The sequence below is a fragment of the Ammospiza caudacuta genome, chromosome 9 (assembly GCF_027887145.1).
Source record: "Ammospiza caudacuta isolate bAmmCau1 chromosome 9, bAmmCau1.pri, whole genome shotgun sequence".
NCBI lineage: Eukaryota > Metazoa > Chordata > Aves > Passeriformes > Passerellidae > Ammospiza > Ammospiza caudacuta.
Window position 1 is genome coordinate 12619742 of NC_080601.1, and position 21438 is coordinate 12641179.

The following is a 21438-nucleotide window of genomic DNA, read 5'->3' on the forward strand; positions in this document are numbered from 1 at the left end:
GGAGGAAATCTACATACATTCTATTCTTGTCTGAATCTCACTGCAGAAATGATGCACTGTAGCCAGCAATGTACAGTTGTGATGAGTGTTTTATACTGGAAATACAGAAAGGAATAGATAATGCTACTATGAAAGTGTCAAAACAATGATGTCTATCAACCTGGGAATGGTCTGTGTATCCACTTTATGACTGGCACCCTCTTAAAGGGATTAATGGATTTTTGTATGACTACTGATTTAATTCCAGGCCATTAAGTTCCTTTACTTCCAGAATGCTGATGTTCTAGAAGTAAAAGAATACACATAGCAGACAAAAAGTCATATGATCAATGTTGAAAGTTTGTTGTACGATTCTGCGCTGAAAAACAGCTATAAATATATGTTATACAGGAACAATCAATTCCTGAATATAATCAATTATATTTGGTTTTTTTGCTTATGTATTAGAAGCAAACTTTGATAGAAGAGTCTGTCATGCTTTAGGTCTCTTTGAAATGCTCTAGGTTCATTTTCCTACCAGAATTTTCTGCTTTTCTTATGGCCATATTTTCAGTCCAAGTTTTGCTTAAGGGCCTGTTTGTTAGTGCCTGTTTCATGCCTCTGCCAGGCATGAAAATGCCAAAGAGCAGGGAGAGAAGTGCTGGGCCTGTGCAGGGCAGAGATGTTTGTTGCAGACCACAGGTTAACTAGAGGACAACTTGGAGGTTACAATTACGCTGTTATTTCTTTTCTAACAAGCACTTTTGAAAGCAACAAAACAAATCAGTTCCTCAAACGCTCCATTTAACAAACTGTTTAAAGTTGAACAAGTTTCCTCTCTTGGAAGTTTTAGGAATCATAATGCATACTACTGACTATCAAACACTTTCAAAATTCAACTGCATAAATCCCCAAGTCCTAGGAACACCAAAAATGTACATTCAACCCTACAAATTTAGGATAAGGTCTTAGTTTCTATTTTTTCAACTGCTTATTCTGTAATGGAACCCTCAATTCCTCCTCTTCTTAAATTTTTTATTGTAAAAACATTGCAATAAATTCTGTGTAGGTAAAACCAGTGTCACAGCTCACTGAAAAGTGTGCTTACTTTAAAGACCTCGTGTGCTTAATTTAAAGACCTTGGTTTAAATATTTTGGTGTTTGTAGCTTACAAGATCATTATGACTCTAGAGATTTGGCTTTGTGCCTGTAGAGTGCAAGTGAAAGTTCAGTTTATAAAAACTAGTCCAAAATAAAGGACACCTATGTTGCTTGAAAAGTGTTTCTAAAGTTTGAGAGTAAAGGTTAACTTGGAAGTTTTAAAGCTCTCTCAGTTTTTAAGGGCTATAGCCTGTTTTAAAAACAGCTCTACTGAAAGTCTGTGTACTACTTCTTTTCCTACTGTCTAAGGAAAAAAGTTACCTGAACAGCAAATGTTTTGTCTCCAAATCCTGGAGTCATTCCTAATAAGCTCATATATGAGGCTTCATTGATGAAATTTTCAATTCCATGGAAGACACCACGGCCAGTTGCAGATATACGTCCATGGATCCCACCCTGGCTGATGGGTTTACCAGTTACACATGCATGTGCATTAATATCCTGTAAACCAGCAAAAGACTTGTGAGACATGGAATCAATCAATCAAAAAACAGCTGGAACAAGAAGCTTTGTACACTTTCGACATAAGGGAAAACAGAAATTTTAAGAGTCGGAACATGATATAGCTTAAATGAATTTAGTTTGTAAAGATGATTTCCTTCCTCACTTTGTGTGAACACCTCAGAATATTCTGTCAGGAAAGTTGTGTAATGCAATAGTGGATATGGTCTGTGATTTCTTTTTTTGCCTCTAAGTGTGTGTGTTAACTTCAGTCTGTGTATCATGGTGACATCCACAAGCAGACAAATCAAAAAGCTCTCAGGAATGTTTCTTAAAGTCAACTCATATTTACAGCCACAATTTCTTTACATTACTACTTTTGATATCCTTGAACTGGCTTTTAATCATCTTTAAACAGTATTTAGTGTTCCTTTATAACAAACTCAGTTATTTTACAATTACAAAACAAGGCATGAGGTCTGTAGTCAGAATACAGGGATGCTCTCAGAGGACATCTGCAGTTTGAAGGTCATATAGGAAAAGCTGTGTATTTACTACTTTTATTCAGAAAAGCAGCATTTACAATCAAGCCTCCATTATTAATTTGGTGGCAATAAAATTAAGTTTCCCATATTCCAGATAGTCAGCCAAGATGAAACAGCTATTTAAAACCATAGCTGATTTTTCCATTTGGAATTAATAACATGAAAGAAATTCTTCCAAACCAGACACTGGAACTCCCTCCTCTGTCACCAGTGGTTCCCATGCTCCCACACCCTGGGAGCACAGTCACACGGTGCCTTGGCTTCCAGCACAAGTGAGAAAGGAGGGATGAAAGAGAATGCACTGAAATGAGGGTGCCAGCAGCCGGATGGGTTTCCATTCCACCAGGCACACATTCACTGGGAGGCTCCCTCTGCTCCATCCCTTGTGCCAAAGGCATTTGCATGCCTGTGGTGCAGGGTGCTTGGTGAGAGGAAGGAAAGGAGCAGACAAAAGTAAGTGGAGGCAGAATAGCTGGAGGAGACTAGAGCCATAATGAAGACTAAAACTATTTACTGTCTGAAAATGTCAGTGAGTTAACATATAAGCCTCTTTAAGAACAATTAAGGTGATGCTGGGCTTGCCACAGAATTCCTAATTCAGCCTCCCAAAACACAGCTCGCTGCTCTCCATAAGCTGTCTGCTCCCTCTTGTGGCATGTCAACTGTAACAAACGTTGGCAGGGCTGCTCTCTTGGAACCACTTGGCCTGATGCTTTGATGGACTTTTATTCCTGTTATATGGTCTTAAACTATGCTTTGGGCTTTGTGCATTCACAAAAGAGGGAATATATTTTATAAATATGTGAAGAAATACAGCTTTCCCCCCTATATAAGAATGTATTTATCGAAGTCCTTTCCTGTGTACCAAAAGTCAGTTGATGGTGTCAGGAAGTGCAGAAGAGTGGAAAAGATTAATTTAATAAAAAACTTCAGCCATATGTAACTCAGTGATCCAGCAACTTCAGATGGATTTTCTGGAACAGTTAACATGGTAGTTATTAACAACTTGCATGGTTTGGGAAGAAAATAGAGCATGAAGTGAGGACACATCCAGGTCTTCTTGAAGTCACATATAAAAGCCACAGCTGATGTCAAAGTCCTGAAATCTTTGGTTTCAAGTCAATAAGCAAAAACTTTCAACATATCTTGGGTGAAAACAAAGAGCATGGCTTTTACTGAGAACCTTGAAAAATGGCTTATAGCTAGCATCAAAGATTTCTGTTTCAGCACTGGTAGCTTATGAACTTGGTGATGTTCAGGCACCAACCTTAGCTCCTTTCCTTACCCCCCTGCAATGATGTCCTCCTTGTCTCTCCAGCTCTCCTCTCTCTGTATGGTTGGTTTACAGCAAACTTCCCTTACCTGCTTATATCTGTTATTTGATTTATCCTTCCCAGCTGAAACTCCCTGAGCACAGCTGTGTGCAGTGTGCAAGCACAGAGCCATCAGGTCTTTATCTCAGAGAGATCCCTCTCACCAGAGTTATCTTTCCACTCCACTGAATGTAACACCTTGCACAGCTTCCATCTGTGTTTGCAGTTCCGGCTTGTTTCACTTCTGTTCATTGCTCATTTTCTGCTCTTAGTTCCCTTCCCTTCTTCCCCCATGGTCATTTTTATCTTTTTAGTATTCCTTAATCACCTTTATTTTTGCTCTTGGTGTCCCAAACAGATAGTTATTTGAAACATCTTTCTCTAGAAACTGGTTTTGATGGATTATTCGCTTTTTATAGCTTTGTCAGAATTCTCACTTTCCTTCTCCATTACCTGGTCATTTTCCACAATAGCTCTGGAGTTTCACTATGGCTACCACTCTCTCAAGTACAAACAAGCAACTCAACAAAATTAAGGAAACTCACATTCCTCCCCTGCCCCTTATTTCCATTCTTAATTAACTTTGCAGAAAAGCGTTCCTGAATCCTCTCAGTTTCTTTTATTTTTCAATAAGATACTGCCATACAGAGGGAGGCTAAAAAGAAGCTGTTGTAGGGTAATTCCAATTTTAATCCTCAGTAGTTATTTTCTTTTCTTTTGTTATTGAATCATAAGCATGTGTAGGAATCCAAAATAAGGTGAGCTTATAAAGTGGTAAGAATAAGTAATTCATCCATTTGAAAACTTCTCTATCAGGTTTAGTTTATTTTTTTTTTTTTTTTTAATTGAGCTTTTGTATAAAACTGCATGAGAACTCTTTAATACAGCAAATCTTAAAGCAGGTCACTTGCTGTGATCCTTCTTGTCAGTCTCAATAACACAGTGCTGTTGTATCACAGTGAAATATACATTTTAGTGCCATGGGTTAAATGTTAAAACTCGATGCTTTGAGGCAGTAGTTTTGCTCTAAGTTGGAATTTTAAGTTCTGACTGAGGGAACTAATTGCCACCCTGCATTCTGAAGTCCTTCTGAATTAACAACTTTACCATTTTATCAGATATCAAGTTTCAATTAAAATATTTACCTACGTGAATAGCAAAAAGCAAATAATGTTTCACAATGATATCCCTAACAGAGAGATTAGTGCAAAAGTAATTTAACTAGTCAACATGCCCCAGCTGATTCTTCAAGCATTCCTTTTTTCCTTCCATAAGACACCCAGTATTTCAGACTTAGGATAACCTGTGCCACTGCACCTCCCAGTGTCCAAGGCCCCAGACAAGTGTTGTGCCAGGATTTGCCTGAGGACAGCAGGCACGTCCTGAGCAATGTGCCAGAGCGAGGCACGTGGCCACGGCACCAATGGCCCAGGCACACACCTGCAGGGCTGCAGGGAGCTGCTGCAAGGGACTGCACTGAGTGCAAGGCAAGAGGAGCTGGGGTAGGCAAACATGCACTAGAATAGCATATTGGCACATTAATACACAGCTACTAACAAATAAGTTGTCCAAAATGTGTTTTTTCTTTGAACAGACCTGTTGAAAGCGTACAACAAAAGTGTTTGGTTAACAGGTACAAATAACCCCACTGACACAAGGACAAAGGCCAAACCAAGGGCTAGCATAAAAAAGTAATTTTTAAAAACTTTAAATTTTTTTTATTGCCTCCTGGGCTATAAATTATGTCAGTGTACTTTTGGTCTACACTTTGAAGAATTTGCTGAAGTCCACAATGAAACTTGTTACTTCTAGTAGACTGCAGAGAGTCTTAAAACTTTTAGAAGTTGTATCAATAGTGTGAATGTAATTTGCATTGTCTCTTGAATGAGCAAAACCATGAGCATGCATTTAATAAAACTTGTAAATTCAGTTATCAGTTAACAACTTTAAATTACTAATTACAATACCAATGAAAAGCAGAGGAAAATTACAGAAACAGAAACCAATTTTAGACTATATACCTTTAAAAAGCGTATTTTCTTTTGTTGAACAATTGCAATCAGTATTGTATCAGAGAAGCCTCTTTTAAGGCTAGTGTAAGAATATTATTCTTAAAGCTATTTTTCCTTTGCTGTACCCTAAAATCCTCACACCACTGAGGCTGTCACACTTTGTAAGAATATTTTTAGATCAAGTAAACAAATTGATATGATTAGGCAGCTTTTCTGCTTGAAAGCCTCTGCACAAGACTTACATAGTGTCCTATGGTACTGGCATAGGTGTCAGCAATCCAGGACATCTCCCTCTCCCCCGTGCTCATATCAGGAGCAGGAACATCCACACCAGGTCCTGTTGGCAGCAGTGAAAAAAGCTCTTAAGGATCCAACAGAAATAGTTATTGTCAATCATTATTCCCTTGGGAACTGCAGGCCTAACAGAGAAGAACTGTTTTACTCTTTAATCCTCAGTTTACTATACAAGGAACACATTCTTCTGGATTCAATGCAGTTTTAGATGCTTTATCACACCTTTGTACAATATTATCAAAACCCTCAACTTTACATAAGCCGTCTGATAAAAGGCAAAGGCCTCTTGCTCAATAAGAAGATGAGTAGTTTGGGGTTTTTTTGCAGGAAGGGTGCTATGTGGGTATAATTTCTATATACTGTGATATTGATTGGATTCTTCTGCATAAGAATTTCCTTTCTGTTCCTGGGTGAGGTTAAATATTGAAGATAGGCTGTGCCTAGTCACTGCACTGTAGTACATGCATTTGATTTTACTGCTTACTTCAAGAAAAGTTTCATTTCTCTTTCCTGATGAAATAAACCTTTAAAAGAAGTCTCACAAATCTGTTGAAATTATAAAAAAATCTGGTTTTTTAGATAGCTAAAAATAGTATTTCCCCCAGACTATTTAAGATCATAGAAACCTGCTAATCAGGATATTATATGCAACTCTGCTCCAACAATTTTTCTAAGTATTTTTAAAAGGTTTGTGAAAGTTGTGTAGCACCAACCAGAGAGCCAAAAAGGAAGATAATTTTATCAAACCATTTTAATTGTCACAGAACTAATTATCACTGTAGCTTGCATTGTGTACAGTAAAACCACAGTCACATGTAACATCAGTAAGTGTGTTTATAAAGGAGCTTAATTTAGATGATAAATGCTCTGTCTGGAAGAGCAGCAAACACTGGCTGAAGAGCAAGAAAATGCAGATTAAAGGATAGACATTCCAAGGCAGTTAGATATCAGGAATACATGACAGTCCTCTAACTAGTTACATGCCTCATTATTCATTTGAGTAAGAACCTTCTCTGGGTAAAGCTGCTCCCTTCAATTAAAAGTTGAGCTGGTAATGGTCAGCTTTCTGCAGAGGAGATGTCCAGGCAGCAAAGCTACCAGAACAGCTCAGGGCTGAGTGTGAATAAAGCCCTACTGACATTACAGAAGCTGAGGTTCTGTTACAACAGGCTCCTATGCCTCTTGCCTACGCTTCCCTTGCAGCCTCTGGTTGCCATGGGTGAAGCCATCAACTTTTGCTGGGGTGGATCTTCTATTTCCTTCCTCTCTTTCCTCAGATACCTGCCAAAAGCCCCAACTGAGACTACAGGAAACAGTAACAGTGAAGAGCATGCTATTAACTAAAACTGCAACAAATATGGTCACCATTTTATGATCTAACTCTGAGAGAAATGTGATTCATTTTGAATACTGTGACCTCAGCTTTTGTGGCTTCTCATAGCTAGAACAGCTAGCAGAAAAAGTTAAGACACAGTTCCCTTTAAAATGCACTAGGATGCAATGACTCAACTCTTTGTGGTTCTTGCTGAAAGTTCTGTATCCAAATTGTTTACAGCTCTCAAAAATACCGTTACTTAGGGATATCATCTAACAGACACTGCCAATGCACAACAAATCAGATCCCTAAATTTGAATAGTAATGCTGCCCAACATACCAATAAAGCCCTTTTTTGCCAGCTCCATAGTAAACCTTCTTGTGATCTTCTCCAATTCATTGTCCTGTAGAGAAAATGCAATAAATATCAGAAGAAATCATTAGTGCTTATGAGTATTTGCTCACACTTAGCCCAAGCATAAGCCAACGCCCTCTTCTTTTAGGAGAAAGGATGATTCATAATTTATATAATTTATATGCCACTCCCTAGCAGACCATTGGTACTCAGGCAGCACAAGAAACATTGGAATTTCTTTCTGTACATTCTGATCCATGACAAATTGGGAGCATGGCACAGGAAGAACCACCTGTGCCCATAGCAGAGATTTCCAGCAAACAAATCTGATATCCTGTGTGAGCGATTTACAACCAGCAACAGCAAGAGCTGGCCCTGCCACTTGTGTAATCAACACAGCCAAATGACTTGACACAAATCCTTACAGGAGCTTTCAGCTTAGAATATCTGTTATGTATTCTAGTATTCCTTTCTGTACAAGTTGTTTTAAGTAGGGCAAGAAGGCAAGCCTGCAGTAAACCTTTTATAAGCCAAGTTAGTTATTATTCACACTGGAACACTGCATAGAATGGTTTAATGGAGCATAAAACTATTAGTCAAAATAAACAAAAACATTAACTTTTTTTTTTTAAGAGTAACTTAATTTAAGCTTTTACTAACAGTATCAACTTTAAAAAAATTCCAGGTTCCAAATTATTTGTAGTCTCCTGATTTTCAGAAAAAAATAATTAAGTAGTTGAAGTATTCCACCTCTGAAACACAGACCTTTTAAAAATTCTTTTGCTACCTATTGCATGCACAGGCTATATTGAGCCTTTACAGAGGCAGAAGTGGCAGGAGGTTTTAAGTGGTCAATAATGCCCTTAGAAGAGCTTTTTTTACTGGCTGGCTTCAGTATTGCAGATACCCAAATTTTTATCTATGATTAGGCTTACTGTGTAGTTCTTGGGATTGATCTTGACACCAGCCTTTGCCCCACCAAATGGCACATCTACAAGAATGCAAAGGAAAATCATTTTACTTTTTCAACAACAAAGGCAGAACACGTGAGAAAGATGTGTAATTATATCTTTGATTTTAGTGGTGATTTTGGTTTTGCTGCGCTTATGGCTTCTGAAGTGTAAGTTATAATCTGATCTAGGTACTCTTATAAAAATGGGAGATCTTTCAAGGCACTTTGAAAATTGTCTTTAAAAGTTCATTATTTAAATTCTCTATGATTAAATATCTCTTGTACTTGGCACTTGTAGAAATAATAAGTTTTACCTTTTATATTTTACTGGTTTAGCTCAAAAAGTTTACTTTGGGAGTCCTAAGCATACCTATATACATTAGGGGAAAGTATTTTCTTTTCTTACACATAATAAGCAGATTCTCTCCAAACTTCTCTACAATTTAGTAGCTGTGTACAAGTTATACTTCTTTATAACCCATAAAGGAATTTTATCCTTTGCTCTCCATAGCTCCTCTGCCTGAATCCTTTACAGCTTCCATCTGTTCCCCCTAAAATTAGTCCCCTACTAATCCAAGTTTGTCATACTTGAATATTAGTTCAAGATGTAGTTCTTTCTATGGGAGAGGGTAGTTAGCAGAATCTGGACTTTTCAAATGAAAATGCAACCTTATTTAAGTATTTTCAGTGACATACATATTATTATTTTGGTCACTATAGATTTTCCCACCTTGCTACAGATTTAAATTAGAGATTAGTATCTCAAATTCATTTTAATCCTTTACATGTTTCTATGTCATTTTTCTATGTAATTACATCCGTACTGATTGAAACTGAAGATTGAAATCTTGCTTGAAAAATGAACACTTACCAACCACAGCACATTTGTATGTCATGAGAGATGCTAAGGCTTTCACTTCATCCACACTAACGTCCATACTGTAACGGATACCTGCAAAGACACATGAGAAAAAATAGGAATTCACTAAACACCTTCAGAAGTGTTTATAAATTGAGAAGGGTTAATCCACACCAAAAATTTTTAGCATGCAAGTGGGTTGTTTATCAACTTATTTACTCTAAGAGATAAAGAACAAGACCCTGTTCTCCTATTTAAATGTTTATCTTTTATGTAGCAGAAATTCACTACTGCAGTAATTTTCTGTGAAGTAGCTTAATGGCAGCACTCAGCCTTAGGGAAAAAAAGTGAATATTGCTTGTGATGAAGATGAATCAAGCTGACAGGTAGCTAAAAGCAGAGTTTTCCAGAGGCTGATAAAGCTCTTCAGCATTCCCAAGATCTTTAGCTTTGGACTTCATTCATTGTATATACAAGATTAACTTTGTTCCTGACCATAACTTACCAGTACAGGTTATAATCAAGATCTTTTCGATGGAGTAATACAAGCTCCTGTTAAGTTCTAAGCCTTGGCTTCAAGGTTCTGGCTGCTAGGCACAACCACAGAACAAAAAGTGACAAACCACTCTGCTAGTTTGGATTTTTTCAAAACAATTTGAGGGAACAGTCCTACACCAGTGAGCTTGTGAGACAAGGCCACCCATCCCACACCCACATTCCCACATGGAAGCCAGCCCACACCTGCATTCCCTGCTCCAAGTCACTCAGCAGGGCTGCAAGTGTGTGCTAACACATGGTACAAATGCAAATTCAATTTGTTGTGTGCTGGCAGCAGCTGAGATGCACAATGAGTGAGCTCAGCATTCAAGGCAACTCAAAGCTGAGTAAAAAAATGGTTACACAAAGGTAAGGAGATCTTTCACCTGCCTGACTCTTACCAGTCTTTTGAAAAATGGAAAAATTCAATACATTTATTGAAGTCAAAGTTAAGATTCATTTACCTGAAGGTAGCTACAGAGTAGGAAATATTTAACCAAACTGACAAAGCAGATGCAGAGAACTAGAGAAACTTAAATATGATGTTTAAGATCAACATGTGCCCAAAGTCATGTGGCCACAAGAAAAAGGGTCCTACAGCATATGTTTGTTTCTATCCAAGTTTCTCCTACTTAACCAAGTATACAACAGAGCCATGAATAATTTCTTATTCCCATCTTTACTCCCCAAGTCTTTGGCTGTAGGTTCTGCCAAGTTGCACGGTGGTTTGTAGCAGGCACAGAGTGTCCTTTGGATGCCAGAACATGGCACCACAAATTTCCTATTATGTAAAGAGAAGACCATATTCAGGTTCTCAGGAGTGAAAAAAGGCCAGCATACATTATCCAAACTAAAGCACTGTGCTGCTATAAAAGCCATTCCTGAATGCTCTGGAAACAATCCCAGTTTCAAAGGAACTAAGTGCTGCTCAAATAAAGCTGAGGGCCAAGTGCTGCTTTCTTATGTGAGTTCAATCAGTAAAAGAAAGTTCCATGCCTCTGCAGAACAGAATTTAAATTTATTGTGTATATGGGGGAAGGGTGGTCCCCAAAAGCAAACTAAGTAGTTTCTGACTTAGATAGCTGCAAGGAGTTGATGTCTGAGCTTTCAATAACCTTCTCATGGGAAGTAATATACAAAATTTAAGTAGAACCTATTAGAGCCCAAAAGACCAGTGAAAGTTAGAATATTAATGTGTTGGGGTTTTTTTATATGTCTTCCTCTGATTCTTCAGAGGAGCAGTTGTCCTTCTGTCAAGCTCTGAGCAAGCGTGAGCACTACCTATGGCACTGACTGTCCTGCCTGGGGAAGCCATTCCCTCTTGGCTGAGCAGCTACTCTGGGAACAGGTCTCATCTGAGTATTGCTCAAGCCAGCCAAGTTTGGAGTCACAGCCTATGTTGACCAAAAGTGAACTCTGCCCCTCCACCCCCCAGGTGAACTAGATTGCTGTGTATTTATTCAACCCATTTACCTATTGAAACTTCTAAGCTGTGTATACAAAGCAGTTTTGCTATAAATGTACTCCTGCAGGCACACAAAATGTTGTTTATTGATATATGAAAAGCAGCAAGGAAACAAAATTCTTTGGGATAGTTATCTTGAACAGTTTAAAGAGAGAAGCAAAATACAAAAAGGGAGGGAAGCTTCTTCTGCAAATCCTACAGAAGATAGGATCTGAAGAGGTAAACAAGCAGCACTATAACTGGAAGTGCTGGTGCACATATTTACTCCAGTGCATGTAGAACAGTTAGATCTCCAGTTCCTTGTATTACCACAAACTTTGACGTAATAAATGTGAAGTCTTCATATGAAGGTAAATAGGGAAAAAGCCCCCAAACTAACAAAGTACTGACAGGCTTTCACCTGAGCTGCCTGTCAGCCATGGACACACACCAGAACACAGGAAACTTTTGGACTTGGGGTCAAAACCGTTCTTTTCTGGACAACTTTGTACTTCAGAATAAGATTTAACTCCTTTTCCAGGCTTTTAAACAGTTGTAATTAAAATGATTTGACTGCTGGCTTTATCTTTGTAAGTGGAAGACTAGTTGGTTCTGAGAGTTGCGCTGACTTTACTGATCACTCTTCTCTAGTTTATGTGGTAAAATCTTTCATTAGGTGAAGTTCAGGATGTGAACCCAAGTTCTCTGACAGGTGTGATGAATTTTTCCTTTCCCTGGCAGGAGCACACAACATTTAAGATGTGCTAACACTTAATTCCTTTTCACAATTCAGCCAGTGACTGTTTTCCAGGAATTGTAATTACTTTACAGGAGGGCCACCTCTTGACAGGGAAGTTATTTGTGCTAAGCTGTTAAGACTGATGAGAAGCAGGCATCTGAGAATGCTGTACATTCCATCTGCAAGCAGATGCATAAAGATAAAATTATTACTTAATTTCTATTCTATTTGGACATCATTGAAATTTAGTTTGACAGCTTCCTAATTTGGCAGGAGTATTGCCACGCATTTGTGTGGCATCTTTTGGCAGTGTTACTAGGCATTCAATAGCCTAAGTCTAAAAATGGACCATATACACAGATAAAATACTGGGTTTGATTTTTTGGGGTTTTTTTAAGGTTCTTACCACATAAAAGCAAACAAAGTCACTGTGGGGTAGCAAGATTACAATTTTTTTAAACTCTGGCAAGTCCCAGTCAGTAAGTCTCTGGAAACTTGTGACTTTTACAGACAACTGCAAAAAAATAGTTTGAAGAAAGCCTCAAGTTACAGTATGACTCACAACCATGGAAAATACTTTTCATTGGAAAACATATGAATTCTTGTTCCAGTTGAGAATTCTCTTTCCTTACCACACCCCAAGAAGTCAAACAGTATGCTAAGAGTAACTGTTTTTCTATGCACAAAGGCTTCTAAATGAGGAAATAAGTTTTCATTTAATTTTTTAGTATTGGTCAGTATGAAGAGAAGGCTTTATCACTACATGGCAGTGTCTATGCTTTTAAAACTTCTTTTTTATGATGTGTATTATGGAGATATTATATCTCATTCAGTTACTTCTTCTCATCAAAGCAGTCTTTATCAGCAAGGCTACTTTGGATTCTATAGTAACAGCAGTTAGTTATAATTTTAATCATTTTATCATTTTGTAGCAAGGACTGTACTAACATACGCATAACAAAGACCTTGATTTCCAAGAAAATTGGTTATACATCATACTAGATTTTACATTGTACAGACTTCAGTATGTTCTGTGATGTTAAGTGTGTTTATTATGCTTCCTTAGCAAATGTGGTGTACAGTAGTCATCCTTTTCAAGGATCCTTTTCAAGGATGACTACTGCCTTTCTAGTACGCCTACAAATCTATTTAGGGACATTTGTGTCACTATTTTCTGAGCTTCTTGTGCAGTGATCCTAAATGGTAGCACCTACATGTGTCCTTGCTACTAACAAGCACAAGGTATTCAAAGTCTCAAAAAACCCCTCAACAGTTGCCATAGCAACAGTTCAAAGCAAAACACTTGGTAAACTACTCCTTCTGTTCTAAGAATCTTGTAAATCTTAGCAAGTCTCTCGAGTTCCCCAGAACCTGGAACACATTTGCATCTCAGCTTAATTATTAATATCTAACCAAGGGTTTTGTCCTGCTTTGACTTCAGTGTTTTTTTCTGGTTGTCATGTTCTTGTGAACTTTGGAAGTAATTTGGGTCCTTTACAGATGACAATTCCTGTTAATATGGTGCATTTGTTCTGCTCACCTCTCTTTGCAAAGTGCTTGTTCATCAAAAGAAACCTTCCAGAGCAGCAGCTATCCTGCACTAGCCATACACAGTCAGCAACACAGATGTCATCATCTCCTCTGGAAGCTCCTAGGACTGACTACAGGCATGTTAATCTCCCAGTTAGCAGCACTGGATTCTGCAGCAGCTCTGTGGGTTAGCAGCTTGCCTGACACAGTCCAAAGGCTTTCCTTTAGGCCCACAGTCTGAAGGAGCTTCAGTAGAGATGCTCACCTATGGATTCTGCAAAATCCATACATCAGCCCCAGCACTTACTGCAGTGCCTTAGTTCCTTAATGTTTTAACTCTGCATTGTGTATATTTTCATGTTTGGTTAGTACACAAGTGCAATTATGATTGTACAACCATCAAACTCAGTATTCACTGAAACTTAACTCAGTAGGGACATATCATCTCAGTAATTCTTAAACCCTTTCAGAACACAGACATTTTTCTAGATTCAGAAAAACAATTCAACCTTCCCAAGAAGGAAACTGCTGAGCCTTATTTAACCATTTGAAAAGTGTGGTAAACAGCTCAGTGACCAATTTGTAATTATTGAAGACAAAGAAATTCCAGATAAACCTAATAAAGCAAGATGAGTAATTCAGTACTGGAAAACAAGAACACTGTACACCAATCAGCAACAAGAACCACTAATTCCTAAATTCAATTCACTAACTGCCAAGAGAAGAGATGAAAATATTTATCTCTTCCTACGCAGCAGTAGCCAGCTACAAAGCTGGGGTAGGAAAGACATTCCCCTATAGAGACATCCCCCATTCTACTTTAAGCACCAGTATGTATAAAATGACTATAAGGTATTCAGCCAGCCAGAATACTTCAGTATACCACTTATTGTATGTTTTTAATAAGCTGCATTGAAATATGCTTGAAGATATATGTTTATTTAAATCTATGCTGAGAAAAGCCAAGAATTTTCTCTATTCAAGAACTACCTCTGGTGCATTGATAACATTTGATGTATTAAACGTCAATATGGCAAATCTAGTGCACTACCAAGCAAGCAAATAGGACATGAATTTATGCACTTGGAATCTGGCTATGAAGTAAAGTCTCTCACCTACAGAACTACCTCAGCCCCACCTAAAGGATTAGATCACTCATTAAAGTGCACTCAACACTGTAGGAAGAAGGACAAAACCAGGGAGATACAGTAAACTGCTTCCACATAGATATTATTATTACCACGTGCAGGGTGGTGTGTGCAGAGGGGGAAACAACACACAAGTTGGCCCTGGCTGGTCCAGATGCCATAGGAGCCACAAAGCAAGAAGCCACCACAGTGCTGACACGAGGCAGGCAAATTCCATGCTCTTCCTAAGAGTCTAATTTCTAACAAGATGGAGCTGTTGCAATTCATGCAACAAAAAAGTGTTTGCTAGGATCACCCAGAGAACAGGAGGGAGGCTATCACACAGGAGATTCCTCTCCCCAACACGTGTTTATGCAGAAAGCCCAATGCTGAGAGAGGTATGATCTCTCTATAAATAGACAAAGAACCAACAGTAGCAAGGGAAAACAACTATTTAAGATCAAGGACAAAGCTGGCTACTGCACCAACAGTATGAGCTGATTATATGAAAAAGCTGAGACTAAGATTCACAGCCAAAAGAGCAAGGCATAGCCTCTTACAAGAATATCAAAGGTAAAAACAAAAACCTGATATGGTTCACATTATCACTAGCATATTAAAAGATATACATTCCTTTTTTTTCATTTGCAATTTAAATGTATATCCACTGTTGCACTAATTGTGAAGTTAGATAAGTTACAATAAGAGAGTAGAAACCTTTGAAAATTGGTCAAAGGTTGGACTCAATCTTAGAGGTATTTTCCAGTCTTAATGATTCTATGAAAGTAAGGCACTCGTGTAAGCTTTAGCTGTAACATTGAAGTGTTATCACCATTAGGCTAATCACCTTTTTTCCCCCAAAAAACCTCTCCTGCTCCTTTGGAGTTAGATCAGTTTCCAAGGTTTATTTCAGGTTACAGATGGTCCATGTTATAGTTCCATCTGTGCATGGCCCATAGGGTACATTTCCCTGTCTTACTCAAAAGACCCTGGGCCAAAAGCAAAGCTCTTAACTTTCACCCAGGCATGATTTAAAAAAATCAAAGCCACTAATTCAACCCCAAGATAAACAGCTCTGCTGGTTCCAAGATACCTTATAGCACTACTCCTTACCCTCTTAGAAAAGGAATAAGCAATGGTGGACTGGTCCAAGTCTTGCATGTACAGGTTTTTCTTTTGCAAGTGAGGTTTCCATCATCAGGTATGTACACTGTTTTAACCACAATAATGTTTGCAACAGAGACTATTTTGTGACTGGGCACTGAGATCAGTGCCAGCCTTGGACCTCTGCAATTGGAAAACTGCAGCAAGGCTGGCATGAATAAAAGTCACCTTATGCAGTAAGAAACTCATTAATATGAACTCCTGAGCCAAGTGAGAAGGATAAATCCTGATAGGCAGAATAAATGCAGCCAAGAGCAGACAACAGGAAAGTTTTGTAGCGCAGAATAGCTCCTCCTTCCACTAACCAGCCAAGGCAGCTGGAAATCAAATTCATTCACACAGGAAATCAAATTCATTCACCTCCAAGTCAACTGAACAAATAAAGTAAGACTCATTTGTCTTCACATAAAAGAGTGAACTCAGAAGTAATGTTTGACAAAACTTTAAAATTCCTCTGTAAATGAAAGTTCTACTAAATCTAGTCCAGAGCTAAGGATGGTTTTAAAGCCTTTCTGAACTGAGGAAGCAGCTGGGACTTGGTTAGAGCAATTTGGGTGAGCACAAACAAGTTAGGCTGTTTCTGGCTCTGATTCATTTGGTTTCATTTATAACAGACCTGTTGGACAGCTGGTTAACATGGAAAGGCTTGAAAAAGCTTTGAAACTACTTCACAGCATAATTCCCATTATAAATGCTGCCTAACAAAAACAGAATCACTTCCATACTACTAAGCAGGTAAAAATTCAGTAAGTTCATTTTGTTTTCTGAAATGGACCAATTAATGATAAATAGCCATCAGCAACCACATAAAAAGTAGCTTATCCAGTTCTACACCTTTCACAGAACCTGCTGAAATTATTTAGAAGAATTTATTATTTTAAGTAGGGACTGCCAGAGTACTTTCCAACAGTCATCTGTATTCAGACATCTCATTTCCTGTACCCTACTTGGTTTGTTTTACTTCTTTAGGCAGCTGTCAGTGCAGTGAAGAGAGCAGCTGTGGTTTCCTGTTAGTACTGGCCACTGGCATGCAAGTCACCACACCAGCAAAGGAAAGAGTGATGTGACCCACAGCATTACTCCACCTACCAGGCAGCATCAGTCCAGTTGTATAAATACATTTGGAGCACAAGCAACATGAGTTCCAACACAAGAATTATTCCATATTCTCAGTGGGCTAAGGAGGCATCTAACTGATCTTTCCTTTGTAGCAAACAGTTTCATTGCAGAAAATGGAGTCCTTAAAAACTGGATTTGCATGCTGGACATACTACAAGACCTAGCACTTTAATGGGGATATTCATGATGGTTCTGTAAAGATTGCTAAAGTACAGCAGAGAAGCACTGCTAAGGAAAAGAATCACCACCTTCTCTCAACTTGCAAAAGTTTGCAACCCCCAAAGCAGAATTAAAGATTAACTTCTACAATTAAATAGGTAAGCAGCACAAGATTCAACAAGTGTTATTTCTGGGTTCTCTCAATAAGGTGGAAAACCACCAGAAGCTGTAAACTGAGAAGACAGCATGTTTCAGTACCTCATGCTTCTTTTCCAGAAAAGCACTGTTCTTCACCTGATGAAGAATCACTTGCACTGCTATGTAGTGACAGCTACGTCCAACACAACCAAGCTAACTTGTGCTCTTACATGTGCTTTGAGGGGAGAGAGTAAAGTAGGAAAAGCCTTTCAATAACTTCCCATTTTTATTAACAATGCTTTTGATTGTTAGAATTAGGGTATTAAGAGCATTGTACTTCTTGAATAGAAATACAACAGTCAGGTTTCTCACCAAGGTGTAGAAGTTTGCCTATACAAAAAATGTAAGACTGATCTTGGATTTGCCCTCATGCAGCTGTGTAGGCTACAGTAATCCACCCACTCAGGAGCTGTATTTTCAAAGCAGTCCTCTCATGGCATGGCATTTACTTTACTGAGATATTTCTACTTTGCAGGCAAAAGAGAAGCCAGCATAGAACAGGTATGGAATGATTACTAGTCAAGGAACTGCTGGTTTCTACTAGCAGGTATCATTTGCATGCATATGTGAGATTTATAAATAAACCTTGCATTTAGGTTCTGGCAGTTTTCACATTTGGGCTGGACCACTAAATGGGGATTGAGGTTTCACTCCAGAAGACAATGAGCAGGCAAAGCAATTGAAGATACCTCTGACAGAAGGAACATCATCTAAATGTTATACAGTTAACTACAAACATTTAGTAGAAATAAGAAGGTGCTGCTAAAATGCATTTAATTAAAATGTTTATTTAGATACTTCTTTGAGTAATTAAGCTGCCTCCAAGTTTAGGGCACTTAAATCAAGATTTTTAAATCTGATTTACAGTATAAATTCTTCATTAGTTCATGGTTAAATCTGTAAATCCCCTTATAAACAGAAAGGCATACAGAAGACACAACTGCTAATGAAGTATTTTGGTATGAATGTACTGAAAAAATTAGGAACAATTAAAGGAGGACAGCCTTTAAAAGACCTAAAAACTTTTGTACTCCTGCATTTCCTACTTGAATCCTAAAGTGTACTTTGATCATTTGTCTGATCTGCATACAGAACAGTATTTAATATTCTCTAACCAGCATCTCTTATCCTTCAGTTTATGTAAACATCACGAAATATAAGAGATGAGCTTTTAAAGCACAATGCTCCTTGAAAGAACAATAGACATGACAAAGCATCCCCACTTACTTGCAATCACCTAGCAGTAACTAAACACCATTTCTTTCTTAGTACCAAATGCACACAGAGACCAAAGAAAAAAGGCAGAATGGGTAACCTTGCTTTACCAAATTTTACTTTTCAGGAAGCACAAAGATAATGGTCACAATTCTGCATGTGAAAAGATGTGCTGTGTTCCTCCCAACGTCTTTGCAAGCCTTCCACTTGTCAACTCACCCTTTTAGAAGGGGGCCTTATGTCCCTTGCAGTTTCTTGATGGTGTGGATTACTTGCATTGGCCTCTGGGGTCCACAGTGTGTGGGACACTCACTTCAGCAAGTCTCTCCACTTCATTCTGTTATATGGAGTTGTGTTTCATTGGACTTTGTGCTTTTATTCCTGTGGACTGTACTAGGATTCTAGTTCAAAAATCCCCAAAAGCTCAAGTTGTCGTTTCATTTCAGGTGGATCAAGTGCACTATAAATGCAGAAATATCTCTACCACTCCCTTGTCATAAAAGTAGAAATGTTCTACTTCCCCTTACCTTTTTCATATCCGGTTTCAAGCAATTGATCTTTGCTTATCATGCCTCCCATTTAAATTTACTACCAATTCAGATCTGTCACCTGATAGTGAGCAAATTCCTAGAGAGCAGTAGAAGGTGAAATCCATTAATGATCTCTGTCCTTAAGAATGGAAAGGAAATATCATTTGCAATTCCTTCCCTAAATTCAGAGGGGGTGGGGAACAGCACAAGAAGAAAAGGACAAACTACTGAGACTTCCTACTTTCTTGAACTGTCATTTTCAATTGCCTGTAAGTGCTCCAGTGTTTGCTTCAGTGTGAGTGCAGACAGGCATAACAAATGCCACTGAAATTCTGGGGAGGATTTAGAAATGTAGGCATCAGAACAGTGTCCAATCACCCAGTTCGTGAGGTTTGTTCATGTACAATGCATTTTATAATTATTTGTTGGCAAACATTAGTTCCTTCACTTATGAGCAGTACTAATGTGAAATATCAGAAGCTATATTATTTTATTACTTCATTTGCCACTGGACTGCATTTTGTTATGCAAGCAGGATCTTAAGAGTAACACAGAGTGTACAGCAAAGGACTTTTTGTAAGCAGCAGCAAAGAGTAACTTAACTGAGGCAGAAATACAACAGCAGTGTATATCCATCAGTATTTTAAAAGAAATTCTAGCAATGGTATAGAACAGTAGATTCACACAGAGTAAACTTCAGCCACGCCCATGCTGGCTGGAGTCTCATGCTAATTCTTGCTTCAAGTAAACAACCGAAAGTTGAGTTGGCCTCTTTTGGGTAAGAATTTAGCATGTTACAGGACACTCACTAGATATTTGATTTTGGAATGTTAGGAATCACATTAACAGGACACACTATTTGTGCTGCAGAGAGAAATCCTCATGTCATATATATACCAGCTGAACTGATTCTCACAAACACATTCACCTAAGAACATCCTTCCTAATCTAGACTTGAAGTTAGACGACTTCATTTATAAGAAATTGTGTGGTTTCTGTAGCCACCATTATTTACTATAAAGCTAATGTACACTGAAAAAAATACACGTGTTTACAGACTACAGAAGCTCTGGTTTGAGTCACAGACCTGACATGGTTTCCAATATTCAAATATCCACAAAGATCAGAGCTCCTGAGTAAGTTATGCTGAAGGACATCTGTATTTGTTTTTCAAGGAAATGCCATCTATCCCAGACTAAAAGGGAGTCTGATTCCTCTGAGATCACGGCCGATCCCATGAGAGCCCAGCTCTGCTCAGCTCCAGTGGGATTCACCCTCCGGGTCCCTCAGCATGTCTCCCCTACCTAGAGCTAGCCACTTACAGAAAAATCAGTTTTGCCTAACTATGTATCCAGCCGGTAACTGGAAACACAGTTAGCTTGTTATTAAAACTTGTTATTTTCCTCTAGGGATGTTTTCTGTGCGAGCACTAGCTTTTCGCCAACACAGCCGTCTGAGTGACAGCGGCTCGGCTCGACTCGAGCCGGCACTTTTAGCATGGAGCTCCCCGCTTTCCCTACAAACACTATGGAGGTCTGAGTGAAAATCAGGCGGGGATCTCCTCGCCATGCCTAGGGCCAGACCGGCGGTGGGAGCGGCCAAGGCCCGATCGGCGGCCGTGACACCCGGCCCGGGGTCACCCGCGGGGCCGGGACAGCGGAGCGCCTCAGCGGAGGGCTGAGGAGGAACCGCCCTGCGCCTGCCTCTGCTCGGGTATCGGATACCAGGGCTGGCACAGCGAGCTGCCCCGGCTGGCCGGGCGGGCACAGGCACGGCGGGACAGGGGGGGCTGGTCGGGGGCACGGCGGGGCGGGGCGGCCCGGCCCTCGGCGGGCCCGGCGAGGCGGCGGCTCTCACCTCCCTTGCAGGGCGTGCGGTGCTGGCTGTGCTGCGCCCGGTAGCCCTCGATCACCTCCCACTCGCCATTGTCGCGCTTGATGGGGAAGGTAACGCTGAGCACATGGTTGCAGGGCTTGATGATGCGGAGGATGCCGCGGACGCGGTGGCGCCGCTCCTCCAAGCCCTCGCGGGTGCGCAGCCCCTCCACCAGCTTGTCCTCCACGATGCTGGCGCCGCGATCGAAGAACCCCTCCACCATCTTGAAGAAGTTGGGGTCGTCCTCTTTCTTCGCCGCTTCGCAGTAGTGCCGCCGCGGACACCGGCCGCCGCCCCACGCCGCCGCCACCACTGCCCCTCCGGCCGCCGCCGCCGGCCCGCCCGGCTCCGAGCCCGCCAGCACCGAGCCGGCGGCCAGGCGGGACGCCAGCAGCTCCCCCAAGTAGCGGTACATGGCGGCGGCCGCCAGACGCGAGAATCGGAGCGGTGTAGCCGCTGTCACAGGAGGGGCCGGGGGCCGGGCGCCGCCGCCGTCGCCTTTAAACGCGGGCTGCAGGGGGGGCGGTGCGCCCGCGGGGGGCGGGAGCTCTCCGCGCCTTCCGAGCGCGCCTGCG

At 40.0% G+C, this 21438-nt stretch overlaps 1 protein-coding gene across 1 annotated transcript in view; it reads right to left on the reverse strand.

Annotated features, from left to right (window-relative positions):
• GLUD1 (glutamate dehydrogenase 1) overlaps nucleotides 1–21342 on the reverse strand; it is a 28876-nt gene extending 7534 nt beyond the window's left edge. The window contains exons 1-6 of the mRNA XM_058810939.1: nucleotides 20846–21342; nucleotides 9239–9319; nucleotides 8351–8406; nucleotides 7401–7464; nucleotides 5694–5788; nucleotides 1402–1581 (exon numbers count right to left, since the gene is read on the reverse strand). Of these exons, the coding sequence (XP_058666922.1) occupies nucleotides 1402–1581; nucleotides 5694–5788; nucleotides 7401–7464; nucleotides 8351–8406; nucleotides 9239–9319; nucleotides 20846–21278 (909 nt within the window). The 5' untranslated portion in view covers nucleotides 21279–21342. The remainder of the gene's footprint in view (nucleotides 1–1401; nucleotides 1582–5693; nucleotides 5789–7400; nucleotides 7465–8350; nucleotides 8407–9238; nucleotides 9320–20845) is intronic.
• Nucleotides 21343–21438: the final 96 nt, after the last annotated feature.